Below are 24,353 nucleotides of genomic sequence, written 5' to 3' on the forward strand. Positions count from 1 at the left end.
GACCTGAGGGGTCTCTGCTGAGGGGGTTGCATCCTCAGCCCCGAGCAGCACAGCCTGTGTCTGAAGAGAAGGCATCAGTGAGCATCCCCCTCTGTACCATCCTTTGATCCACGGTGGTGCTGTCACACAGCGCCAGATAGAGGGATGTGCTTCACATGGAGTGTCTGCACTCCGGGGAGATAAAGATGTGCTAATTCCCTTTATTCTTGTGCTGTTTCAAAAGCTTTCTGCTTCAGAAGTGCTGTGGTTGCCGTGTTTGTGAGGCCCTTAGGGACACCTCTATCTCTTGTCGGGCTCTGGGGCTTCAAGAGGAGGGTGGTTGTGGGGTGCAGGGCGGGCTGGGGCATGTGTCTGGTGTGGGGAGTCCATGTAGGTCACAGGGGATGAGGGGGTCCCCGCAGTTTCACTGCATGCTCACCCCTGATGTATGGCTAAGGAACGACAAGGGCTTTCCCTGTATAAGGCAGGTGGTAGCTCATGGAGGGCATCCTGATTTATGGAAGTCAGGTGAAGCCTCTGCTTTTTGATTCCCAGCTCCAAGAAACCCCTGCTTCCTGCAGACATGGCCTTGGGCATTGCTGATGGTCTTTGTGGCCAGGGAGAGCAAAGGGGGGACGCTCAGTGAGCCACAGGATCATCAGATACCCTGTTGGAAGGGACCTCAAGGGGTCTGGGCCATCCTTGCTAGGCAAAGCATCACCTAGACTGGATGTTCCAGCATCTTGTCCCCTACCTCCCTGTGGAGGTTATTGCAATGGCTGCTGTGCTCATGGTGAGCAAAACTCCTCTTGTGTCTTGAGCCCCCTAACCCCATTCTCCCCCACAGGAAAGCATTATGGGGTTTACAGCTGTGAGGGCTGCAAAGGCTTCTTCAAGCGCACGGTGCGGAAGGACCTGACCTACACGTGCCGCGACAACAAGGACTGCCTGATCGACAAGCGCCAGCGCAACCGCTGCCAGTACTGCCGCTACCAGAAGTGTCTTGCCATGGGCATGAAGCGAGAAGGTGAGGCAGGGGTGGCCTGGCTGGGCACCCAGGGGTGCTGGGGGTACCTTCACCAGGGTGCTCCTGTTGCCAGCATCACGGGCACCAGAGCTGGTGTGAGCCTTGCGAGGGCTGCTTGTGCCGCGGGTTGTGTTTTCCCTTTGCGCCACAGCCGAGGTCTTCTCTGGGCTCCAAACCAGTGCCAAGCCCCAGGATGCTCCCCAGCTGGACCCTGGGGAGATGAAGACCAGGTTTAACTCATGGGTTACTGGTCACCATCCTCTTCCTCAGGGTCTGCTGCTTGGGCCCACGCACCGAGCACTGGCTGCTCCGCCGCAGCCCTGTTCCCATCAGCACCAATGCTGCTCTTGTTTTCTCATGGGGAAGAAGAAGGGAATTCAGTCTGGTAAAAGATCTCTCTCCCCTCACTGGAATGTAAATGCAGGCTCTCAGGCTCCCTGGCAGTGCCTCTTTCAAATGCTCTTTTTAAATGCTGACTGCATCTGTTTTAAGCTGCTGGCAGAACAGGCTCTTACCAGACGTGACGTGAGAATGACCCCGTGGTGCTGCTCAGTTCTCTGCTGCCTTCTCCCCTTACATCTGCAGAGCCACACTCCCCTCCCTGAGTGGCGATAAACCCGTCCCTCCGCCAGGCACTCTGCTTGCAGCATCGCTCCAGCCGGGGCTCTTTGAAGAGCACTTAGTCCTGTCTGGAGCATTAATTAAGCAGGGCAGTGCTGGAGCTGCAGCTGAGTGCTGCACAGCGTGGCCATGCGGGGTCACCTGAGGACCCACCCTGAGCGCTGTCAAAGCCGTCTGGGCTCGAGGTGTGGGGGGATTGCATGGGTTTGGAGTTGGGGCACTCAGGGCTCGTCCATGGCCCTGCAGAGCTTAACCCTTTGGAGCTCGGGGGCAGAGCTTCCTGGAGCTCCAGACCTCCAGTCTGAGATGGAGACAGTCAGGAAATGCCTCTGAAGATGAGAGGGGCAGTGCAGGGATAATGCTCCATGTTGCAGGAGGTGGCACTGCCCTGGCTGCTCTGTAGGTGGGCAGAGCATGGAGCGCACAGGATCCCATGGGGTGTGTGCATCAGGAGGAGGAAAGGCTGATCTCCAGCCATGGGAGACTCAGGTGGCTAAAAAGAAGCCAAGAAGTCTCCTGTGGTTGGGAGAGTGGAGCATTGTGGAGCATCCCATTGCCCTGCCATTGTGGAGCATCCCATTGCCCTGCCATTGTGGAGCATCCCATTGCCCTCCCATTGCACTGGAAGCTGGAGACTTGCTTTCCTTTCAGCCCCCTAGAGTGCCTCAGCCAGCATCCACAGGGAAGAGAATCCGGAGCTGGTTGGGAAGGGAACCCAGCAGTAGTGAGAAGGGAACCCCATCAGTAACACTTTAACCCTGCACTGACACTGGTGATCGGGTACCTGCTGCCGGTGGTGATTCCATGGGCAGCAGCGTTACGGGTCCATTAATGAATTCCTCCATGGTGTGGAGTTCCCCAGGGAGCACATGCAGTGTGAGGACTCCATTAATTCATCTTGATTAACGTTATCACAGTGAATACCAAATGAATTCATAACCATCAGGCAATTATTTAGGAGTGTGACAGATGGAGCCTCCGAACTCGGGCAGCGCTGGCTCATCTGACACCGGCACTGCTGGGGATGGCTCAGCCAGGGCATCGGCAGTGAGCAGATGTTTGGGGTATGATCCCCATGTAGGGAGGGCTGGAATGACTCTCCCAGGCCTCAGAGAAACCTTCTTCTTGTTATAAACCTAAAAACTCGGGGCAGGTTTGGAGATGTCCCAGTGTTAGCCCAGACCTGACAGTGAGAAGCTGGATCTTGCTGAGCTTTGGGTTTGGGCAGCTCTTGAGTTTGACACATGACAGCCACCTGATTTGCCAAAGCCAGAACATCCTTCCCATTGCATCCATCCTTTGCCAGGCAGGAGCCTTGTCCTTGCACCAGTCCCGCTGCCTCCCCCTCACCTCAGTTTGAACAGTTTTGGGTTAAATCCTGTCTTGCTAATTCCTTTTGCCTGTACTCACAACATAGCTGGCTTCTTATCCTCTAGTGTAAACTTGTTGCATCTTTTAAGTAACAGAACCAGGATAATAGGCCTCATTTCCCCCAAAATTATCTTTCTCTGGAGACCTAATTTATTGCTGCATAAAAGCACAGCAGATTCCTGCTGGAGAAGTATCTCTCTTGTAGCCCAAAGATATTTGTGTGTCATGGAAATACAGTAAAACCCTTTAAAGCAAGGGCTATAGCTCTGATGAGAGAATAGCTGCTAAGGGCACCCTGCATGGTGGTGAGCAGACCTGCAGGGTGATGCTGGGAGGATGAGGGGTTCATACCCACAACCTGTGCCAGAGGGGTGAAAGGAAAGGGCTTCTTGCATAGCTAAGAGGTTGATTTAGAGGGAGGAAGGATGCAGGAGGGTTTGTTTCAGGGCTTGAGGAGGTGAAAGGCTGCAGGAGCAGAAGGTTCCTTCTGCTGTGTACATCCCTTCTTACTGCTCCCATTCAGAACAGCTATGATAGATCCTGGCGCTGTGTTCACGGTGAATGAGCCTCCTGGACTCTGAGGGTTTGCAGTGATAATAAACAAGCAACTGGGAACATTTTCCCCTGTGAATTACTGGCAGCTGTGTGAGGCTTTGGGGTTTGTTCTCTGTCTCCCACCGAATACCAGATAATCAACAACATTAAGATTGCCATCAGGGATCTTGACTAAGGCAGGGATTATTACTGTGGGGGTGGCTGTTTGCATCCAGAAGCATAACTCTGCTTGATCTGTTCCTCATTGAGGTCTAAGGTGTATCAGCAGCATTGTAATTTGAAGAGAAACTGTGGAATCTGCCTTGGAATTAGGGAGGCAGAGGTCTTGTGAAGAGGTGGGAGTGAGCACTGAGGGTCTGGGGATGAAGGCACTTGCATGCAGTGCTGTTGGCTGGGGTTACTTCAGGGGTGAAGGGGTCACTGGGGACTCCCCACCCCACAGGCATCACTGTTGTGTGATGGAGTCCTGGCCCCACTGCTGCTGGCAGTGCTGCGGGATTGGGATCGGGATTGCGCTGAGCAGGAAATACCAGTGAGGAGCCTTTCCCATGCTCCCGCTGGCTGCCCTTGGACTGCTTGCAGGGAGCGGAGTTGGGAACCAGCCCTGCTCCATCTCCTGCTTCTCCCTGCCCTGCTGCTGCCTCCGGACGTGAGCAGCTCCTCGGCTTGGAGCCCATCTGCAGACCAGGCCGTCCTGCCCTGGTGCTGGGGCTTGGGCTGAGTAACTTACACCCAGGATCAGTCCTGACTCCAGGCACAGATACTGTAATGGGCTGGCTACAGTGCGGCTGCAGCTTGCCTCCATCAGCTGCTGTGACATGATCCAGAGCTGTGCTCTGAGGATCCAGGACATCTGTCCAGTTGCGTGCCTGATCTCTCAAGACCTCATTAAACTTCACAGCCTGCAGTAATTCTTCCCCTTCCCCTGTGTTTGTGGGTTGGTTTTCCCCTCTTGTCAAGCTGAGGGATTTAACCTAGAAGGGGCTTGACTTGCAGCATCACAGGGAGTGACTCCAGGCTGCAGCTCAGAGCTGCTCTGGTACATCACCAAGTCCAGAGGGTCCAGAGGTTCCCCCTGGTTTAACCTGGGGTGACTTGAGCTCAGCTTCGGCATCAGCACATCAGCTCCTGGGCTGTTCCTGATCCCCTGCCCTGGCTGGGCATACCCCTGCACCTCGGTGCTGGAGCCATCCCGGCCTCCTCCGGGTCCCCAAGAGAACAGCCTGGGGAGAAAGGGCAGGAATTCAGGTCTCCAACCCTGTGTCCGAGTGAATGTAAAAGCGACAAGTGGCTGTGCCCTGGTGAGGGGGCAGAGGTCAGAGCACAGCTATTTTTAGTAATCATTTCGGAATGGAAAATGTCTTTCAGCTTAATGAGCTTGTTTCTTATATCCTTTTAAAGTGCTGTCTTTAAACCGGCTGGGTAAATGATGCTGGGCTTGTTCTTTGTGCTTAAGGATACTCTTGTGTTGAGGGAAGGGTTTGGTTTATGGTTTTCTCTCGTTGTTTTAGCAATGCTGCTGTTTGCTTCAGCTTCACAGGGTCTGGCTTGGAGAGTGGAGTGAGCATTTAGTTGAAAATATTGGAGAAAATACCATTGTTTTCTTGTGTCTCAGCTTTTGAGGTTGTTTGAAGCAGCAGAAAGCAGCAGAAATAGGAAACACTGGATTGGTTTCCTTGGCTGGGTGGCATTTTCAGCATGAACAGGTACCTTGGGCATAAGTGCTTCAAGATGCTGGGTGAGGCCCAGCAAAGATGTGGCTTCATAAAAGGCAGCAGAGCCGAATAAATCCTACCAGCAGTGAAACAGAAACCCCCAATCCCCTCCAGCCAGCACCCACCTGCAGGCTCAGGGAAGACTGAGCAGGTTTGGGTCTTGGAGGCCACCAGAGCCCTTGTGATGCTGGGGCACGTGCCCGTTGGACTGGTCTGGAAAGCATCCTTATCCCTGTTTGCTCTGGGGATGCTGCATCTGCTGGGACATGGCATGGAGCAAAAGGGATGAAGGGGGGAGAGGATCAGAGTGTGCTAAGAAGAATGGGAGAGCCAGAAAGTGAATCTTCTGTTCATCCCCAAGGCCTGGGCTGAGCCTTGGTGCTGGGCTCCCAGGGGCTCCAGATGCTGGGTCTGTCCCACAGACAAAACCCCATTCAGTCCAGTTCTGGTGGGAGTGAATTATCCTTCTCCATGAAAAGAACCAAGCCCCATCCAGTCGTCACACTGTTGTTCCTGGATGGAGGGATGGATTTTCCTCTTGGAAACAAAGACGGGTCTGTATTAATAGTAAGTGGTAATGAGGAGCCGACAGTGCCTCCATGTCTCTCCCAGCAAACAAACAAGCCTGGGATGCTGCTGCCCATAGGGGGTCTCAGTGAAAATCCTGTCCCTTTGGGCCTCTTTCTGCTCTCCTCAACATTCCTCTGGCACAAAAGCCGGTGCTGAGCATGGCCGTGCAGTGGTCAGTGTGGGAAACCCACTGCCAGTGCCCACATGGCATCTGTGACCGGCTGTTAAAAACACCGAGCACTTAACACGGTTTTCCTTTTAGCACCTTGTCAGTGGGCAGGGCACAGAATCGGGTTTCTCTGCAGCAGCCCTGGCCTGGGAAAGGACTTTTGCTGTAGGATTATGGGGGCTCACAGTGCAGGGACCCAGCAATGTTCATCATGGTGCTTGTGATGCAGTGGCACAAGCTGGGGATGCTGTGGTGGTTTCTCAGCATCTCCAAGCCCTCTCCAGAGCCTCAGGAGCAGCTTGGTCATCTCCAGCAGCTGGAACCTTCATTACTCGACTGCCCCACTGGCACCGGTTGGTTTGGTCACCTTGTTTAGCAAAGGCAAGGAGCCCAGTGTGGATGTTCACACCGGCAGAGGATGGGTCTGGCCTTCTGCACATCAGCCCTTGGATGTGGGCAGCTGGGGCTCATCTGCAGTCCCTGTGGGATGAGGTGATTGGGCTCTTAAAGAGAGAAGTGGTTGTGACACATGGGGCTTCGTCTCTGGCTGTGCCATGGCCTGGGGAAGTGCAGATGGGCTGGGGAGCTCAAGATGAAGAATGACAGCAAACAGCCTGAGGCGAGTACAGGTCACATCAAGCAGAATGACACTCTTCATCAGGTGCCATGGGAAACAGGCTTCTGTCCTCGGCTCGGCTGAGGCACAGCTGGAGGAGCTGGGGCTGAGCTCTGGGATTACAACAGCTTCTTTTCCCCTCAAGTGGACCGCAAGGTCTGGATGCTTGCCTTGCCTTAAGAAAATGAGACCAGAAACCCTCACAACCGCACGAGTCTCCTTGAAGACCATTAAAAGCATTGGCACAGGCACGAGCACAGCAGAGCATGGGGAAGCTCAGCCCTGAAAGCATGGAGTGAGGAGGAGGCACCACCAGCCTGGGGTGGCTCTGCCTCTCAGGAGGGTGTTTTTGGGTTGCAGCAAGCTATAGGCCTGGCTCACCTGCACTGAAGGAGAACAGACCCACATCCAATGCTGTGCCACTCTCCTGACCAGAAGCCTTGGAACAGCATCGTCCTAAGAGTGGATCTTGTCTAACTCCTGCAGCCCGAGCAGTGAGGTGGGAGGACAAGGATACAGGCTCCTCTCCATGGCCTCCTGCATCCAGCCTGCACAAGCCCCATGGTTTGTCCCTACAAGCCCATCTGCTGAGGCAGTAATTGAGTGTGATGGGAGACAGGAGGGTCACGCTGGTCTTGCAGGGCTCTTGCCAGCCCATCCCTCCTGTTGTCTGGCACCAGGATGTGTTCTCCAGCCCTTTACCTCGTTATCACCATCCTGCTGCAGTGAGAGCAAGAGAGCCACATGAGGTTTGGAAGGGTCCTTGCGGGTCACACTGTCAAATGCCTTGTTATCACAGGCGCTCTGCAGTTAATCCTCTTCCCGAGATCCTCTTGAACATCCTCTGGATGTCTCCTTGCCCACCCAGCCCAGCAAAGGGGCACAGTGACAGCGGGATGTGGATGAGGAGCAAGAGTTGGGAGCTAGCAGCAGAACCCACTCTGTGCACTGCCACCCTGTGCCCTGTCCTTGCTACCCCTGTGAGGGGTCTGCAGAGACAGGAGGGAGAAGCACATTGTACAATATACACAATATACAGTGATTGTGCCACAAGGGAGAGTTTGGGTTGGAGGAGCCAACCACAGCTGGATTTTTCTCTAGCCTGTGAGTTCACAACTCCCATGAATGGAAGAGAAGGATCCAGCAGAAGAACCAGAACCGAGTGAGATAATGATCATTGTTTCTGAACTTTACTGTGTTACAGGGATGGAGCACCATCCATCCCGGCGCACAGGACCTCTGGGAAGCCGAGAAGAACCAGGTATTCCCATTTCAGTATTACCAAACTTCTGTGCAGCTGCCACGTTTGTGGTTCTCTTTTTTTAAAGATCTATAAAGTAAGTAAGGCACAAAGAAACCAGATCCCAAACCAAAGCCATAGGGGAAATGGATTTGTCATCTCCATCACAGTTTATTTGACCAGTCCCCAGTGGGAGTGGGGAGCGGACTCCAGGGCTAAGGTTGGAGGTGTTTATGGTGAGGGGTCTCCTCACTACTGAGATGTTCCTTCACACAAGCATCTCCTACTGCATGATTGAAAGAAAAACCTGATTTGCTTTTGAATCCCTGCTCCTTCTTCCCCCTCCCCTCCTGTTGTCTTTCTCTCCATCTCCAGAACCACAGTCCCCGTTCTCTTCTGAAGTAGCGATGTGTCCCTCAGCATCTCCACTGAGGAACACCAGCTCAGGGCCTCGGCAGGGAAATACTGATTGCAATAAACTGCAGACATCTGCCCCTGGCTATGACTGCAAATCCCTGTGGCTTTTGGGATGTGTTGAGCTTTGCCCCCCCTTGGCCAATCTGAAACCAGGGGTTAGAGACGTGAGATCGGAAATGAATTCAACCTCTGGGCGCTGCAGAGGGACTTTGGGATTGCCACACGTGGAGGAATGAGGTGGCTGGAGGTGGCCATGCACACATTGATGTGTGCACCTGTGACTGCACCCCAAGGCCGGGCACAGAGCTGCTGCAGGAGCAAACCTGTTGCTCACATGAAGTGAAGTTGTTCCCTCTTCATTCCTTGAGCTGTGTGAGGGGAGAGAAAATCACATCTACAACCGGTTCGGTACCTTGATGAGCTACTGCCTCGTGGGCATCCCTGAAAGCCACATCCAGCAAGGATGTCCTGCATCTCATCCACACATCCTGGTGTCCAGCTCAGTCACTGGCGGCTGAGCATGAGGATCTGTCTTCTGGACCAACACCTCTTCCCAATGGAGTCATCCCAGCAGTGGAGGAGGTTGATCTCGTGCTGCACTTTTATCCTTGAGCCCTGTTGTGGCTGTGATCAGGTCTTTGGCATTTAAGTCATTTTACAAAAGCCCATTTGTTGAGAGTCTGCATTTCTCTCAGGCTTTTCTGTTATTTAGTGGGTGTTTTATCTCTTCTACTGTGCCCAGAGGAGCTTTGGTGCATCTGTGCTGTTGAAGAAGGGTTGGCATTAAGCAAGAATCTTGAGCCTTTTGATGACTCGAAAGCGGGGGGGGGGGTGTGAGAAATGTAAGCAGGATTTTATGTTGTCCTCAAACAGTGAAGAGCAGAATCCAACCCCATGGAGAAAAGCCACAGCATGAACCTGAGCCCTGGACAGCAACAGCTCACCTGGCTTGGGTAGACCAGGCAGGGACAGTCCTGCCTGTTAGAGTGTGTGATATGGGGCATAGAACACGATGATTGAGGGGGAGATAGTTACTGATGGAAGTGTTTGCATGAAGCTGCTTCCCAGGTTCAGGGAATTGTGTGCTGGCTTCAAAGGGACACCATTAATGAGAATTTTATTAGCATCTAATAAGTGTTTTTCATCTCTGCACTGCTCAGACATACTCACCAGCATGTGATGTGCTCCTGCCTGGGTTATTCCTACCACACAGGATTTGTCTCCTGTCTGGTTCAGGTTGCCCAGAGGCAGGATGGTGGTTTGCATGGAGCTCCTGCTGCAATCCCTGCTCCGGCTCCTGTCCCACAGTACCAGTGTGCTGCCGGTGGCCCCCCTGCTGTTAGCATCACTGCTGGACCAGGGCACTAGATGCATGACGTGACCTCTGTGGGTATTCAGCACTGACAAGCTCAGAAGGTGGCTGAACCCTGGACTTAGCTTTAAACTGACCCATTTCTTTAGGATTCCTGTATGTTACCACCTCACCCATCCATTTCCCTTCCCACAGTGACTTACTTTGCTTTTCATCATTTGTGTTAAACCTTTTTGCTTCCAGGATCTCTCCCTCCACACAATGGGAAGTTTCCATGTTTGAGCAGGAGCTTCCCTGTTCCTCACACCCCTTTGGACTGTCCAAGCCTGAGCCCCACTGACCACACTGGTGGGAAGGTCGGGTGGGTGTCTGTGGTCCTGCAGGTCTGAGGATGCTTTGGGCTCCATGGGGCAGTAACACCTGTATCTCCATGGGGCTCCATCGCCCAGCTCAGCCGTGGCACCGTGTCCGGGAGCCCTGCACTGACCCTGTCCCTTCCCTGTCCCCTTGCAGCCGTGCAGGAGGAGCGGCAGAGGGGCAAGGACCGCAACGAGAACGAGGTGGAGTCCACAAGCAGTGCCAATGAGGACATGCCCGTGGAGAAGATCCTGGAGGCTGAGCTCGCGGTGGAGCCAAAGACAGAGACCTACATTGAAGCGAACATGGGCTTGACGCCGAGCTCGGTGAGGCACCGCTCCCTTGGCCCCAGCCTGGCACTCAGGAGGGAAGGGGAGGCTTGTGGGGCATCAGGGTGACATGGCATGAGTACAACAGCTTAGGTGAAAGCAGAGCCCCTGCCCCTGCACAGGCCCCAGCATAGAACTTTCCTTCTCAGGAGAAGATGCTATTTTAGTCAAGAGCCCCATGTGTTATAGGGCAGGGAGACCCTTGGTGCTCGTGGAGCTCAGAGGCCAGTCAGGCCAACAGACAGACCTGTGTGGCTGCAGTGCAGGGAGATAAGAGCTGTAAAGCCCAGGTGTGACTCTTCAGATGCAGTTACAGAGCTGCAGGGCTCCAAGAAGGGAAGAGCTGCAGGAGGTTGTTGAGTTTGCTTTCAAGTGGTCCCCTTTAGAAGCTTGCATTATAACTGTGACTGCTTGAAGCGTCTGGGCTTTAACAGGACTTTGTGCTAACAGCAGAGAAATGGGAAAAGAGTGAGTAGCTGTGATGAGGGAAACTGTCCTGGTCCCTTTCCTAAGAGATTCCCATATCTGCAGGTTAAAGCCTGCCTGTGAAGAGCCTCCCTGCAAAGCAGCTGCCTCCAGATGTGAGAGCCAGCCTATCTGCAACCCTGTTTCTAGGATAAAGCCTTTGCAAAGCCCTTGTAAGGAGCCCTGTCACAGAGAGTACTCACTGCCCAGGCTGGTGCAGCCCTTGGGGAGCACAGGTAGAGCTGTGCTCTGTGAGCTAACCCCGAGAGCAGGGTCATGCACTGAAATATCCCTGTGTGATTCCTGCTGCTCTGTGCTTGGTGTCTCCGGGGTTGAGATGATGAAATGCAGCTATTTCCAGCAAGTCTAGCGAGCAGGCTGCAGTATTTATTTGCTGCTACAATAATACTTTATCTCTAGATGAGGCTTGGAGGATTGAGCCAGGAATACCTTCTCTGGCAGGGACTGACAGCAGATCCCAGTGTGTAGGAGTCCAAGCCTTGAGTGCCTCAATGGGATGCTCTGTGGCTGGCTTGCTGGGTGAGGGCTTTCAGTGCATAGCAGGCTTCCTGCTATGGATGGAGCTGATGCCTCAGGGAAGTTGTCCAGAAGCAGATCCAGGGCATGGTTCTCACCTGCATTTGGGAGTGATGCCCTGCAGCTGCGGGTCCCATCACCATGGAGCTGCATTGGAGGGGGCAGCTCCACTGTGGTTAGCGAGGGGCTCTGATGGCAGCAGGATTGAAGACTGGCGGAGAGCTGCAGCCAGCGTTGTGCTGCCTTGAACACAAACCCCAGAGAGCCAGCTGAAATAAATGGCTTCATCTGGCACTGCGTCTCCTCAGCCTCTTGTAGCAAATTGAAAGCTGGTTCCTGCATAATTCAACACGCATTACTGTGAAGGAGGATGTGTGCTGCATCTAAATAGGAGCAGGAGGCTGGCTGAGATGCCCTGGTATTGTCAGGCAGCTTCTGTCGATGAGGTGACATTTGTAGCAGATGTATGAGGTCAGCAGCTCAGTGACAGGCCACTGCATGAGGGGCAGGAAGACAGAGGAGCTGCCTCCTCCTGCCCTCCCCTGCGAAGGGAAGGCAGCCGGATAGACAGGGGTGAACCTCGAGCTGTTTCCTGTGAGCCAGGGTCCATCTGCACTGAGGCTGCCGGAGCTGCAGAGCTTGTGGGGCTGTTCCCATCGGGCTGTGCCAGGAGGTCCTGCAGGAGCTCTCATCTCACAGATGCTCTTGTGTCACTGTCACCTCCTGGTGCCCTGGCTGCTCCGAGAGCAGAGATCCCAGTGCTGAGCCCTCTGCTCAGCCAGGCTGGCGCTGGCACCAGCTCCTTCCACCCCAGTGTGGGGCTTCAGAACTCAGGGCTGGTCAGAATGAGGGTCAGGGGTCTGCAGCCCCGGAGCTGATCCAGCAGCCTGGGTATCCAAGCACGCTGCTGATGAAGGCTGAGCATGGGACCGGGGAGGGGACCTCTATCCCAACACCTTGATTGACAGCAGAGAGGATAGCGTACATGCATGGTTTGGATAGATGGAGGTTTGAGAATGGGGAGTGCAGTGGGTGGCACAGACAGGGCAGGACACGGAGCCAGGCAGAAAGGAGCTAAGACAGAGATCTGGTGATGCAGACTGCTCTCCTCCTGCCTCAGGTGGTGGAGGGTACAGGTGTTTTGGTGACCATCAATCACTCAAACACTCCAAGCAGCTGCACCTGTGAACCCCTGATAAAAGCTCTTCAGCTGCTGCAAGGAGCTGATGATGGTTGGGCTGCTGACCCTGGTGAAGCATCCTCCATGAGGGTCCTGTGAGCTGTGGGTGAGCAGGGCTGCAGGGTTCTGCTGCCGTGTGTGATCCCCATCACTGGAGATGCTGGATGCAGGCATGGAGGAGTCAGGATGCAGGGATGGAGATCCCCATCCCTGGAGAGCCGGCCTCGCCCTCAGCAGGTACCTGTCCTGGGCAGCACAGTGGGTGTGAGGTGAGGATGGGTTCCCCCTGTTCCAGCAGCTGCAGAGCGAGGCTCCTGCAGCATTAAGTACCAGCTCTGATGGGCTCCTGCCACCGAAAGGCAAAGCCTGTAACTGAGAGCTCTTATCCCCGTTAGCTCTTCATTGGCCTTTGGTTTCAAGTCCCCCTTTTTGGGAAGCTGTCTCCAAGCTCTGGTTTTCCAGCAGGATCAGGTGCCTGTGTGTCCTTTCATCCGGTCACACTCAGCACTGTGCCCTTGCTATTTACTGCAGGAGGGTTTGCTTACAGCACCCGGGCAGGGTTTCCAGCGCCACGGAGCAGATCCCTGCTGGAACCCGGCAGGGCCCTCCTGTGATGACACCTTCAGCTGCTGTGATTAAGCTCTTCCAGGAAGCACCGAGGTGATTCCAGGAGCTGCCATCCGAGGTGTCATTAAAGGCTGGGCCCCTCGCTGGGGCTCTGTATGGAGCACAGGGGCTGGGTACAGCGTGTGCTGCCCGCAGAGCAGTGGTGAGCAGCCTGCCTGCTGCGAGCCCTGGGGACAGGGACAGCCTGCGAGAGGCAGCCCCTGATCAAAGCCTTGGCAAAAGCTTCCTAGTTCCCTAAAATAACCCTTCCATGGGGCCTGCAGGTTCTTGTTGCTCTGTGGTCAGGTTCTGCTGGCACATGGGGTCTCCATAATTCATGTCTCCATCCCATGGGAGCCAGGACACTGGGTTCTCCACCTGGCTGCTGACTAAGCTTAGATGAATTGAGGTCAGTCATGTTCCTATAGCTTGGCCATGTGTGTCCCTTTCCTCACCCTTCCTGCAGATGCCTCTGAATGCTTACATTCCCTGTTCCCAGTGAAACACTTCAGCCTACAAAGCTCTTACTTGCACCCAGTTGAAGCTTTTCCTGTTGTCCAGTGGCAATCCCACCTCTCCACCCTCTCCCATGGAAAAGCCCAATCTCTGCTCACATCCCCTTCCCAGGGAATACTCAGCTCCTCAAGTGACACCCCCTGCCCTTGTGCCTCCGGGGAGCTGCTGGAGCCGGGCAGAGCAGGAGGATGATCCCAGTACCGATGCTCCTGGGCTGCACTGCTGAACCCGAGCCCATCCCCATCCATCTCTGCCCGGAACAGGTGAAGAGGCATCATGGGGGGGTGCCCCTCAGCTGCCAGACCCTGGGTATTTTAGGCCTGGAGAATGGGAGACGTTGGCCACTGAGGCCCAGGGTTTGTGTTTGCTGCCAGGGAACAGTGGGGGGGCTGCAATGGGAGTCAGCAGCGTGGGGGGTGTTCCTGGGGTGCAGCCAGCTCCGGATGAGGACCAGCCTCATCCCAATGGAACCACAGCTCGCAGGATGAGAGGTTACCCCCATGTTCGTGTCTGCTCTGCCTCCAAATTCCCACCCTTCCCCTGTGATCCAGGGGTGAAGTAAACACCTCTGCTCTGCTTGGGAAACTGCTCTTTTAAGGACATGGGAGAAAAATACTCGTACAATCAAAGCTGGTAGGTATCAGCAGGGATTAGGGCAGGACATGTGCAGGGGCTCATACATCCCTGTCCAGAGAGGTAAACCCTATATACACACTCGTATAGTGAGGTCTGTCTTGGCCAGGCTTAGACAGGCTCTTCCAGTTTCTAATCACGAGCCCACTTGAGCTGTTAGCAGTTCCTTTAAACAGGGATTTGGTGTGTTTAGGCTGACTGTCCTGCTTGAGAGCAGATGGGTTTTGTTACAGGATAATATTTCAAAGGAGAGGGGTTTTCTCTGGTTTTCTGCAGTGCCCCCCCCCGGTGCTGGTTTATGGAGCAGGAGATGCTGGCTCGGGGAGCCTCCCCTTCCCCAGGCTGGAGCTGACTCAGTCCATCAGTCATTGTGATGGATGTTGGGTCTCTGCACTCCTGGTTCTGGTGCACAAGCCAAGTCACCTCCAGATAACATCCACTTGTGGGGTGCTGCCAGCCTTGGGGTCCTTCCCTGCAGCAGGGAAGCACCAAACCCCTTCAGCTGCCCCTCCAGCCTCTCCTTGCTCTGCCCTCTCCCAACTTCTCCATCTCCTTCCCTTGCAGCCCAATGACCCGGTGACAAACATATGCCAGGCAGCAGACAAACAGCTCTTCACCCTGGTGGAGTGGGCCAAGAGGATCCCCCACTTCTCGGAGCTGCCCCTGGATGACCAGGTCATCTTGCTCAGAGCAGGTGAGTGGGAAGCGTCCTGTGGGGCTCAGGGATGCAGGAATGCCACATCTCACCAGTGATGGGATCACACTTGGATTTAGGTCCCAGCCACTTGAAAGCCATTAGTGATTCTGAGTAATAGGCTCTGATAATTCAATTGCTAAATGGGATTCTAAAAGCCCCAAGGGAAGTGTTGCTGAATGGGATCCAGAATGTTACACAGCTGCCTATCAGCTGAAGAATGGCCTGGCTTCATCCGGGATGGGTGAGGAGCTCGGGATGTGCACAGGGTGGTTAAACCAGGGCAGCCACATGCTGCCTTCCTCCCAGGCTGGGCTTGGAAGACCAAGTGTGCTCGGGGTCTCCATGAGACCTCATCAGACCAGAATGTTTGATCATAATTAGAAGCAGAAGGAGGCGAGGGAGGCATCACCTCTCCCACCCACCATGATGGAAATGCAGGTCCCTGGGTTTGTTGTGAGTTCCCTCGTGCTGCAGGGGTCTGCTTTGGGAGGTGAAGTTCAGTGCAGAAAGGGTCTTCTCCCATTGAGGGAATGCAGGCTCCTGCTGCTGGCAGGTTGTACACAGAGACCAGGGAGGGCAGGAAACCAAGAGCAGAGCTCCATGAGGGGGTGTTGTAGGCATGAAGCTCTCTGCAGAGCTCCAGTCAGCAGATAAGTCATTAAAATGGCTTTGGCTTGATGCTCCCTTAAAGAGGAAGAAGAGGGTGGATGAAGCTGCTTCCATGGGGCAGGAGGAGAGGGGGCTGCAGACCCCATCGCAGGTCTCATGGTGGCTCTGACCCCATGGCCAGGAGGCCCTGAGCTGGAGTGGCTCCAATGGGCTCCCTGCTCCAGGCATTGCTGCCGGGGCCTCAGATGACCCCCCCAGGTAACCAGGGGCTCCATCTATTATTGAATGGGGCAAGTGGCCTGCAGAGAGCAGCTGCCCATGAAATATTGAAGTATTAAATATGAAGTATTGAAGTATTAAATGTAGCTGAGAGCATCGTGAGGCTCAGCTCCAGCGTCCCTGGAGGCAGAGCTAAGCAGAGTGCGAGTCTGCATGGGCCAGCAGCAGCTTTCCTCTCATCCTGAATCATTCAGGAGTCTTCCTTCTCTGAGCTTTTTGGAGAAGGGAACCAGCTCCTGAAGCCTCTTTCCCTGGGATTTCTTGTTTCCAAGCTTGCTGTGGCTGAGACAGGAATAACCTGATGTTTTCTCTGCATTGAGGCCAGGATGGCAAAGGATGCTGAGCATCACACCTGCAGCTGCAGTTCATTTTATAGGGCTGGTGGGGAAACTTGGGAGTGGGATGGATTCACACGATGGTCACTGCACTGCCAGGTGCCTTTCCTGCTCCGGAGGAGCCAGAGCATCCCCAGAGGCTGCAGCCACCTTGTTTGATGAGAGTCAAAGGAATCTGCTCTGCTTCTCCAGAGCTTGGCCTGAAATGCAAACCCCTTTGGGTAGATTTGTTTGATTCCTAACTCGGATTTGCTGCCTGTGGTTATCCCTGGTGTTTCCTGCTTGCCTCTATCCTGTCAGCTCTTTGGGTATGCTCTGGTGAAAGCACTGGGTAGAAACAGGTTCCCCATTCCAGTTGAAACATTCCAGCTCTAAATGGGAATAATTCAGCTGGAGGATGCTGATTAATCCAGTGCTCTGTAGCTGGAATAAGCCCAGCACAGATGCTGGCAGCTCCCTGCAGCCTCACTGCTTCCATGCATCCTTGGCAAGCAGGAGGCTGGATTCAGCCCTGCTGGGGCTGTGAGGAGCCACGGCAGGAGGGTGATGGTTGATGGCTGGAGTCAGGGCAGAGCTGAGAGCTGGTGCCACAGAGGGATGCTGTGATCCAGGGATGTTGTGCCCCAGGGACATGGTTCCTGTTGGTTGGAGTTGCTGTGGGTCTGGAGGGCAGCCCCACAGCCTCTTTCTGTGGGTCTGTGCTCTCCATAGTCCGGGTGCAGCCCCACATCCCCTCCTCTGTCCCATTGGGTTCCATGGTGTTGCAATCCCTCTGTGGGCGCCAGGCCTCGCCCAGCATCGCCAAGTAAATGTTCCCGTGACCGGGGTGGAAACATCCTGTGGCCACTTAGGAAAGAGTGAACTTTATTCCTTGTCAACATTCCCCATGGCACAGCCCATCCCTGGGCAGTAGGTAAATACAGCACGGGGGGACCTTGTGCTTAGTCCAATCAGTGGGAGAAGACGGTGCTGTGGCCGGAGGGGAGGCCAAGGATGTTGTTGTATGGGAAAGAAAGCACAGTCCAATGTCCTGGTGTGTCTGGACCCCAGAACATCTTCAGGCCATGTGATGAGTGTTGGAGACCCCTCTGAAGATGGGTGAAACTCACCAGGACTTCCAGCCTTCAAACTTTGCAGCATTTCCTTTGTTAAGGGTTTGGTTCAGGCATTCCTGGACTCAGGTGGGAATGAAGAAGTGTTAAGTTAGGTAGAGCCGGATGGTGGGAAGGGAGCTCACATCTCCCTTCCCTTCTCCATTTGTAACAAGCTTCAACCGCTCCCATGGAGTCTGGGCTCAAAGGATGTGGTTTCCTATCTCCTGAAGTACCATGTCCAGTAACTAATGAGCTGACTTCCAAGCAGCTAGGGCAGCTGTTAGTGGAGCAGCTGTGGATGTGGGACATCCCTGTACAGCAGCAGGAGAGAGGAGAGGTGATCCCTGCCCGTATCTGTATGGCAGAAGCAACAAACGTGCAGTCAGTCTTCATGGCCCCTGAACCTGTGTGCCTGTTATGGGACAGTGAGCCCAGCAGCAGCACAAAGGGTTAACAGGGCTGGAGCTGCTCAGAGGCTGCAGGGTGGAGGGAGCGCAGGGCTCACAGTGAGAGGAGCAGGGCAGAGCTGTTTGCTCTGGGGCCTGTGAGGTTTATGGAGGAAGCTGCTTCCCTTTTACCGGGTATTTTTAGTGCATTTGTGCCTTAATGGGTTTTTCCTTCCCTGACATCCAAGACAGGGGCAGCTCCCGCTCCCTTCCCATCCCCATCCAGCATCTCTGGAGCACCAGGGAGGTGATGCTGCTGGTTCCCCATCCCACCGAACACCCCCGGCTCTAACCCTCGGTTGTTGTCTCCTCACAGGGTGGAACGAGCTCCTCATCGCCTCCTTCTCCCACCGCTCCATAGCCGTGAAAGATGGGATCCTGCTTGCCACCGGGCTGCACGTGCACCGGAACAGCGCGCACAGCGCCGGCGTCGGGGCCATCTTCGATAGGTGGGCAGAGGGACGGGCACCGGGATGGGCACCGGGCATGCACCTTCCCGGACATCCCCATCCCCACGCTGCTCCATTCCCTGTTTGAGGGGTTGGATGGGGATGTGTTGGCTGGGCTATGTCCTTCCCATAGCATGGGCACACCGTGTTGTGATCCTTGCTGCAGGCAGCATTAAATCCCTCCTCTTAAGCCTGCAGAAACCAACAGCCCAGGGAGAAGGCTGCCCAGTGCAAACCAAACCCCTTTCATGGGGTCCAGATGCCTTCTACTGTTATGAGAAGGCTGCTCCTTTGGTTCTTTTCATCTTTAATTGGACCGAGACGTGACTTCATTTTCACAATGAGAAAGCACCCAGAGTGCCTGCAGGTTCCACATGCATATCCCGAGGCTCTTTAATCTCATGCTGTAGGAAAAGGGCTCTAAAGCCAGGGAGCGCCTGGAGCCACCTTCATGCCTTTGCTGCGTGAGGAAGTTGTTTCTCAGAGCTGGTGACATCATTTGTTTCCTGTGAGGTCACAAGTGCAGGACTGTGACTTCACTGCAGGATCCAGCAGGGAAATGTGGGCAATCCATGGAAAATACTTCACAACCGACACCTGCAGCGAGAGCAAAGGGAGCAATAAATATTCCTGTGGAGGAAATTGCTTTTAGATACCTGTTGGGGTCTTTATTATTATTGCTTACTTCTAGGCAGCTCTCAGGTGCCGGAGCCTCAGTGAATGTTGAAGCTGCTTTCATGGTCCCTGATGTGTCTCACAGGAGCTGTTGATGTCCCTACTGAGCTCGTTTTGATCCAGGAGGACAGTGAGGGCATCCCCTGGGCTGGTCTAAGCGAGCGCTGTCCTCTGGCCTCACTGCCCATGGCCCAGGGGCTGGCTCTCACCTGGGTGTTCCCATTGCATTCCAATGCTGATGCCTGTGGTTTCTGTGTCCTTTGCAGAGTACTGACAGAACTCGTGTCAAAAATGCGAGACATGCAGATGGACAAGACAGAGCTAGGCTGCCTGCGAGCCATTGTCCTCTTCAACCCCGGTACATGCATTACCTGCTCTCCGATCCTGGCTGATGCTGCATCCTTCTGGCTCCCTTTCATATCTGTAAAGCCCCATTGCAAATAACTGAGGGTACCAAACTCCCAAGGGCAGCGCAAGAAGGATGCAAGTTGAATTAAGAGCTGCATGTGCATTTGCCACCTTACAAGCACATCCCTTGGAGGCCAGGGGTGGATCTGGGTCCATGCCTCATGTTGCTCTCCAGGCCTCCCTTCCAGGGGATGTTCTCCCCTCACAGAGGGCAGCTCAGTTTCATGATCCAGAATATTCCCTATGCAGGGCTCAGCCTAGGCTGGGCCTGGCTGTAATAGTCCAAGGGGATGGTGAATGCTGTTGTTGGAGCCGAGCTCTCTGCTGAGCCTGAGGGGCTTTGGCTCGATGCACATCACACTCTGCCCAGTTTCAGATTTACAGTGGTTCTGTGAAAACAGAGTTCTGGTGCTTCAGGGAATGGTCCCTGAATAGGAGCGAAACTGAATGTAGATATCCTTTAGGAGACAAGTGTGGATTAGAGCGAAGTTAGAGCATGACCATTGTTGTCCTCTTTCCCAGCCTCGTCAGCCAAGGGCTTTTATTAACTGTGTGTCTGGAAAAGCCCTTGGAAGACCTGGAGAGGGTGAAAGGCACAGAACGTGCTCATAAAACACCAGAACTTGAGTGTCTGTCTGCAGTTAGCTTCGGTTTGCACACTCCAGCAGCCGTTGTGCTGCTGCTGCTGCTGCTCTCTTCCCCTGACCCTGGGCAAGGAGAAGGTTCAGTGCCAGGGCTCATCCCTCTGTGCCCAGCACGGCTCCTGCTGTGTCCTTCCCCACCAGCCCCAGCTCTGGTGCTGCTTCTGAGTTGTTTTTCTGCTTGGCTATTTTTTATCATCCCCCTCCCTGTAATCAGCAGTAATTTATTGTCTGTAATTCGGGATCAGCCGTATATGGTAAAAGAAGGGGAATCAGGAGAGGTTCCCATGGCGCGTGTGCTCGGGGCTATCAATGGCTTGATTGTCCCTTTCACCCTACTAAAACCAGCCCTTGGGGGACCTACTGAGCAGCAACTCTTCGTTCAGCCCTCCCACAGTGCTTCGGAGGGAGAAATCCCTCAAGGACAGGGCTTAATCCCTTCAAGTGAGGGTCTGTGACCACTGGAATGAGCCAGAATGGTTGGGGTCAGGGTGTGAGGTGGGGTAAACCAGAGCTGTAGTCACAGGGCAAACTGTCAGGGCTGGAATGCTCCCAGTAGTGCTGGGTAGAGCCACAGGGGCTGGGACCCTGTATCCACACCGTGCCCTGCTCCGGTGGTGCTGGGAGGGATGGAGGGAGCACAGGGGGTTCCCTGCCTGCCCGGAAGGTTTTGGCTGATGGTCCTTCCGTTGCCTTTCAGACTCAAAAGGCCTCTCCAACCCGGCTGAGGTGGAGGCGTTAAGGGAGAAGGTGTATGCGTCGCTGGAGGCTTACTGCAAACACAAGTACCCCGACCAGCCCGGGAGGTGAGTACTGCGGTGCAATGGGTGCTGCAGCCCAGGGCAGGGGCTGAGAGCCATCCACAGGGTCACTGCACCCCCATGTGGGTGCTGGGTGCCTCCAGTCAGGGTCCCTGCACCCCCATGTGGGTGCTGGGTGCCTCCAGTCAGGGTCCCTGCACCCCCATGTGGGTGCTGGGTCCCTCAGTCAGGGCTCTCTGTTCCCAGGTCTCCTGGAGTGAGCATTTCTCTGCAGGCAAACCCATTCCTTCCTACCTGCATCAGCTGTGAAGGTCCTTGCACTGTCCCTGTGAGTGCAGAGGGCTCTATTCCAGCCCATGCAGCGGGGATGGGGTTGGTGCTGAGCCCTGGCAGCCCCCGCAGCAGGGGAAGGGGCATCATTTCCCTTTTGGCAACCCCGGAGCACAAACCACAGTGAAAATCAGACGCACATGGAGTTAATTTTCGGTGGCAGATAGGCATCATTGCTGGGAAGTGAAAGCCTCAATTGATGCTCTTTTCTCCCCTCCCCGCCTCCCCCAATCCAGCTGGGAATGGGAGGGGGAATTAGGAATGCTTTCCTGGCCTGCTCTGGAGCTGAGTGGGTGCATTTTCCCAGTTAGAGCCTGAAGCTGGCAACTGCCAGTGAAGTTACTGACAGTCACTTGAGAGCCCAGGCAGAGCACTGGAAACTGCTGCTTGTGCTGTCGCTGCCGAGGCTGGAATACTGGGAAAAGCAACACACGCAACTGGGATTCGCATCTCACCTGCAGTCCCAGTCTGGGTGGTTCAGTGGGGGAAAGGATGCTTGTACAGCAGTGGATGCAGTGGGCACATCCGAAGGGATATTGGTCTTATTTTCTCCCCTGTTTGGGTGCCAGTGCTGGTGGATGGTAAAGAGGATTGTTGAGGGATGTTATGGATGTGCATGGCTGGCTTGTGGCAAGAGTTAGGATGTGTTTGGCATGGTGAGGAGGGGAGGTGAGGGATGAGCACAGAGCAGGGGCCATTACTTCTCCTCTGCAGGGTTTGTGTCCACCTTAGGCCAACTCCTCATCCAAGAGTGTTATTAAATTGCTGTTCCTAACCAAATCCAGGCCTGGGCTTGGCTGCTGCAGTGGTGCCGAGGGGCTCAGCGAGCAGCCAGCCCTACCTGCCCCAGGAGAGCCCTGGCAATCGTGGCCAGCAGTGATCCTGGATTAGCTCCCTGTTGGGATGCGCTCGGTTGGTGCTGATCCTGCTGCCCTCACACGCTGCTGCTCGGTGCTGCAGCCTGGGACAGGGCTGGCCCCATGCACTGCTCCTCATCCACTGTGTGACAGAGCTGCTGAGCCACGGCTCAAGGGCAGGTCCTCAGGGCGCTGCCTCAGTGGTGAGTGATGTGTAAGGGGGTGTTTCAGGTCTGGTACCCCCACCAGAGGCTCTGGAGTTCTGATCTCTCACTGGCTTTGAAAGACCTTGGTCTGGGGACTTCCTTGTGTGACGTGATCCTCAACACCCTTCTCTTGTGCCTTAGAGGCTATTGTGTGCTTAGGGCTGTCCTGAGAGCTGCAGCTGAGCACTGCTGACCTTACCTCCATCTCTTCTGCTGTGTGGGGCAATGGTGCAATGAGCCCAGGTGCCTGGGGAGGGTTAACCCGTGGGCTGGGAGTCCAGGGTTGCACAAGAGCTGAAGGAAGCTCTCGGAGCTCTCTCCATCCTCCTGGTCCCACAGCACGATGTGATCCCCATCTGGGGCTGGAAACAAGTTCTTCCTGTGCTTGAGCAAACGCCTGGTGTGGGGTGGGTGTCCTGCTCCTCACTGTGGGCACTGCTTGGCTCCCACTGCTTCAGCTGCCCATTGGTGTGGGGCTGCAGCCTGGTCCTGGCCGTGGGGAGCTGGTGAGCACCATGTAAACAGCATAAGGGAACCCTGCGGCAGGGAGATGGAGTCATGCCAAGGAGCAGCCCAGCCGTGCCCCCCTGCACCATGAGAAGGCTTAGGGTGATGCCTGGCAGCCGCAGGGAATGGGGTTGTTCCTGTGCTCGGTGCTGCAGCCCTGGCAGGGTGAGCTGCAGGCCGGTTATCTCACAGTTAACCATGTCCCAGGCTGGAGCCATCATCTGGTTTGGGTTAAAGCGAAACTTCCTGAATGGGATGGTAGGGCTGAGCTGTTTTTCCTGGCGCCGCTCCCACCGTTCTCGCCAGCTCAGCAGAAAAAGTGGGGAGAGAGAAGCATGCACGCATGGAATAACTGTGTGTGTGTGTGTGTGTGTCTGTGTGTCTGTGTGTGTGTGTGTGTGTGTGTGTGTGAGTGCTGGAGAGCCCCTTCTCTCTGTGCTGCCTCAGCTCTGCTGATGTTCAAGCCCTGGTTGTGCAGCACTGAAAACAAACACACTCTCCTGGCCATTAAAGAGCCTTTTCCTATGTTGAGAGCGCTCCCACAAGGGCTGCGTGCAGGCAGGGTGCAGGCAGGAGATGTGGGACCCCATGAGCATCTCAGGGTGCTCACTGGTCATACCCACACATGATGGTGCATGAAGCCAGTGGTGCTCCCCAGCCCAGGGATGGCCTTTTGTTTCTTCCTGAGCTCTTCCAGCTCAGCTCTCAGCACGTTGTCAGTATCCACCATGGAGACCTGCTCTTCAAGGCTGGGGACATAACTCATGATCCCTCTGCATAGCTCTGGATGTAGCTCCATGGCTTTGGTGATGGACGAGCCTGACCCCCAGCCCTGCTGAGCAGCAGCATCCAGGGAAGCTTTGAGAGCAGGGATGTGGATGGGATGTGTGACCAGGTCATTTCTCTTGCCCCCAGGTTTGCCAAGCTCCTGCTGCGCCTCCCAGCCCTCCGGTCCATCGGCCTCAAATGCCTGGAGCACCTCTTCTTCTTCAAGCTAATAGGCGACACGCCGATCGACACCTTCCTGATGGAAATGCTGGAAGCACCTCACCAAATGACTTAGAGAACTGCTGCCGGGTCAGCCCCTCGCCCGGCCGGGGTCCCATGGGCCCTTTCCTCTGCTCCCCTTGCCCAGCCTGTCCTCGCCTCCTCCCCCCGGCGCTGGAGGCACCGTCTGAGCCGGGGACCCCCCCGCTGCCGTCCTCGCCTCCTCGTCGCCTTCACCCTGCTCCATTTGCTGTCACTGCTGCATCTCCAGACCTGCTCGCTGGTTCCCTGTGCTATGTGTGGACAAGTGGGAATGGACAGAGCTTGTCACCCTCCACCCTGGCTCGCACCCTGCCCTGGCAGCTCCGGATCCCGGGCAGGATGGGGACACCCAGTCCCGGGCAGCAAGGGGAGCGGTTGGACTCACCGGGTGATGCTGGCTCTGTTCGGAGGATGGAGCTTTTGACAAAGAGAAGAAAAAAGAGTGAAAACAAAAAGAATCCAGTTTTTGGTCTGTACCTGTTGGCAGCAGTGTTGGGGCTTCCTTCACAGGGCAGAGCCGGCCTGGTCCTGCCCCACGTGAGTCACCCAGGGCCGCACAGAGCCTTCTCCTTCCAGGTGGGAGTGGAGGATTTGGGATTGAGCTGCATCCCTCCCCAGTAACACAGTGACTCCCTCTCAGCCGCCCTGCAGAGCCCATGGGCACCAGTACCTGAAAAGCCCCTTTTGCCGTCCCCAGGGCAGCCGGGCATCGCTGCCCTTCCCAAAGATGCCTCTGGTGTGGAGCTGCCCCATGGACATGAGCTGGCTGCAGTACCTGCTTTAAGGCTGCCAGGGACTTGGCATCACCCTTCTTC

The 24,353-nt window shown here is 55.1% G+C and overlaps 1 protein-coding gene across 1 annotated transcript in view; it reads left to right on the forward strand.

The window, feature by feature from the left end:
• RXRA (retinoid X receptor alpha) overlaps positions 1-23,966 on the forward strand; it is an 82,948-nt gene extending 58,982 nt beyond the window's left edge. The window contains exons 4-10 of the mRNA XM_034067869.1: positions 827-1,006; positions 10,106-10,275; positions 14,780-14,909; positions 17,992-18,124; positions 19,066-19,157; positions 20,549-20,654; positions 23,425-23,966. Of these exons, the coding sequence (XP_033923760.1) occupies positions 827-1,006; positions 10,106-10,275; positions 14,780-14,909; positions 17,992-18,124; positions 19,066-19,157; positions 20,549-20,654; positions 23,425-23,572 (959 nt within the window). The 3' untranslated portion in view covers positions 23,573-23,966. The remainder of the gene's footprint in view (positions 1-826; positions 1,007-10,105; positions 10,276-14,779; positions 14,910-17,991; positions 18,125-19,065; positions 19,158-20,548; positions 20,655-23,424) is intronic.
• Positions 23,967-24,353: the final 387 nt, after the last annotated feature.

This window comes from Melopsittacus undulatus, chromosome 11 (assembly GCF_012275295.1).
Source record: "Melopsittacus undulatus isolate bMelUnd1 chromosome 11, bMelUnd1.mat.Z, whole genome shotgun sequence".
NCBI lineage: Eukaryota > Metazoa > Chordata > Aves > Psittaciformes > Psittaculidae > Melopsittacus > Melopsittacus undulatus.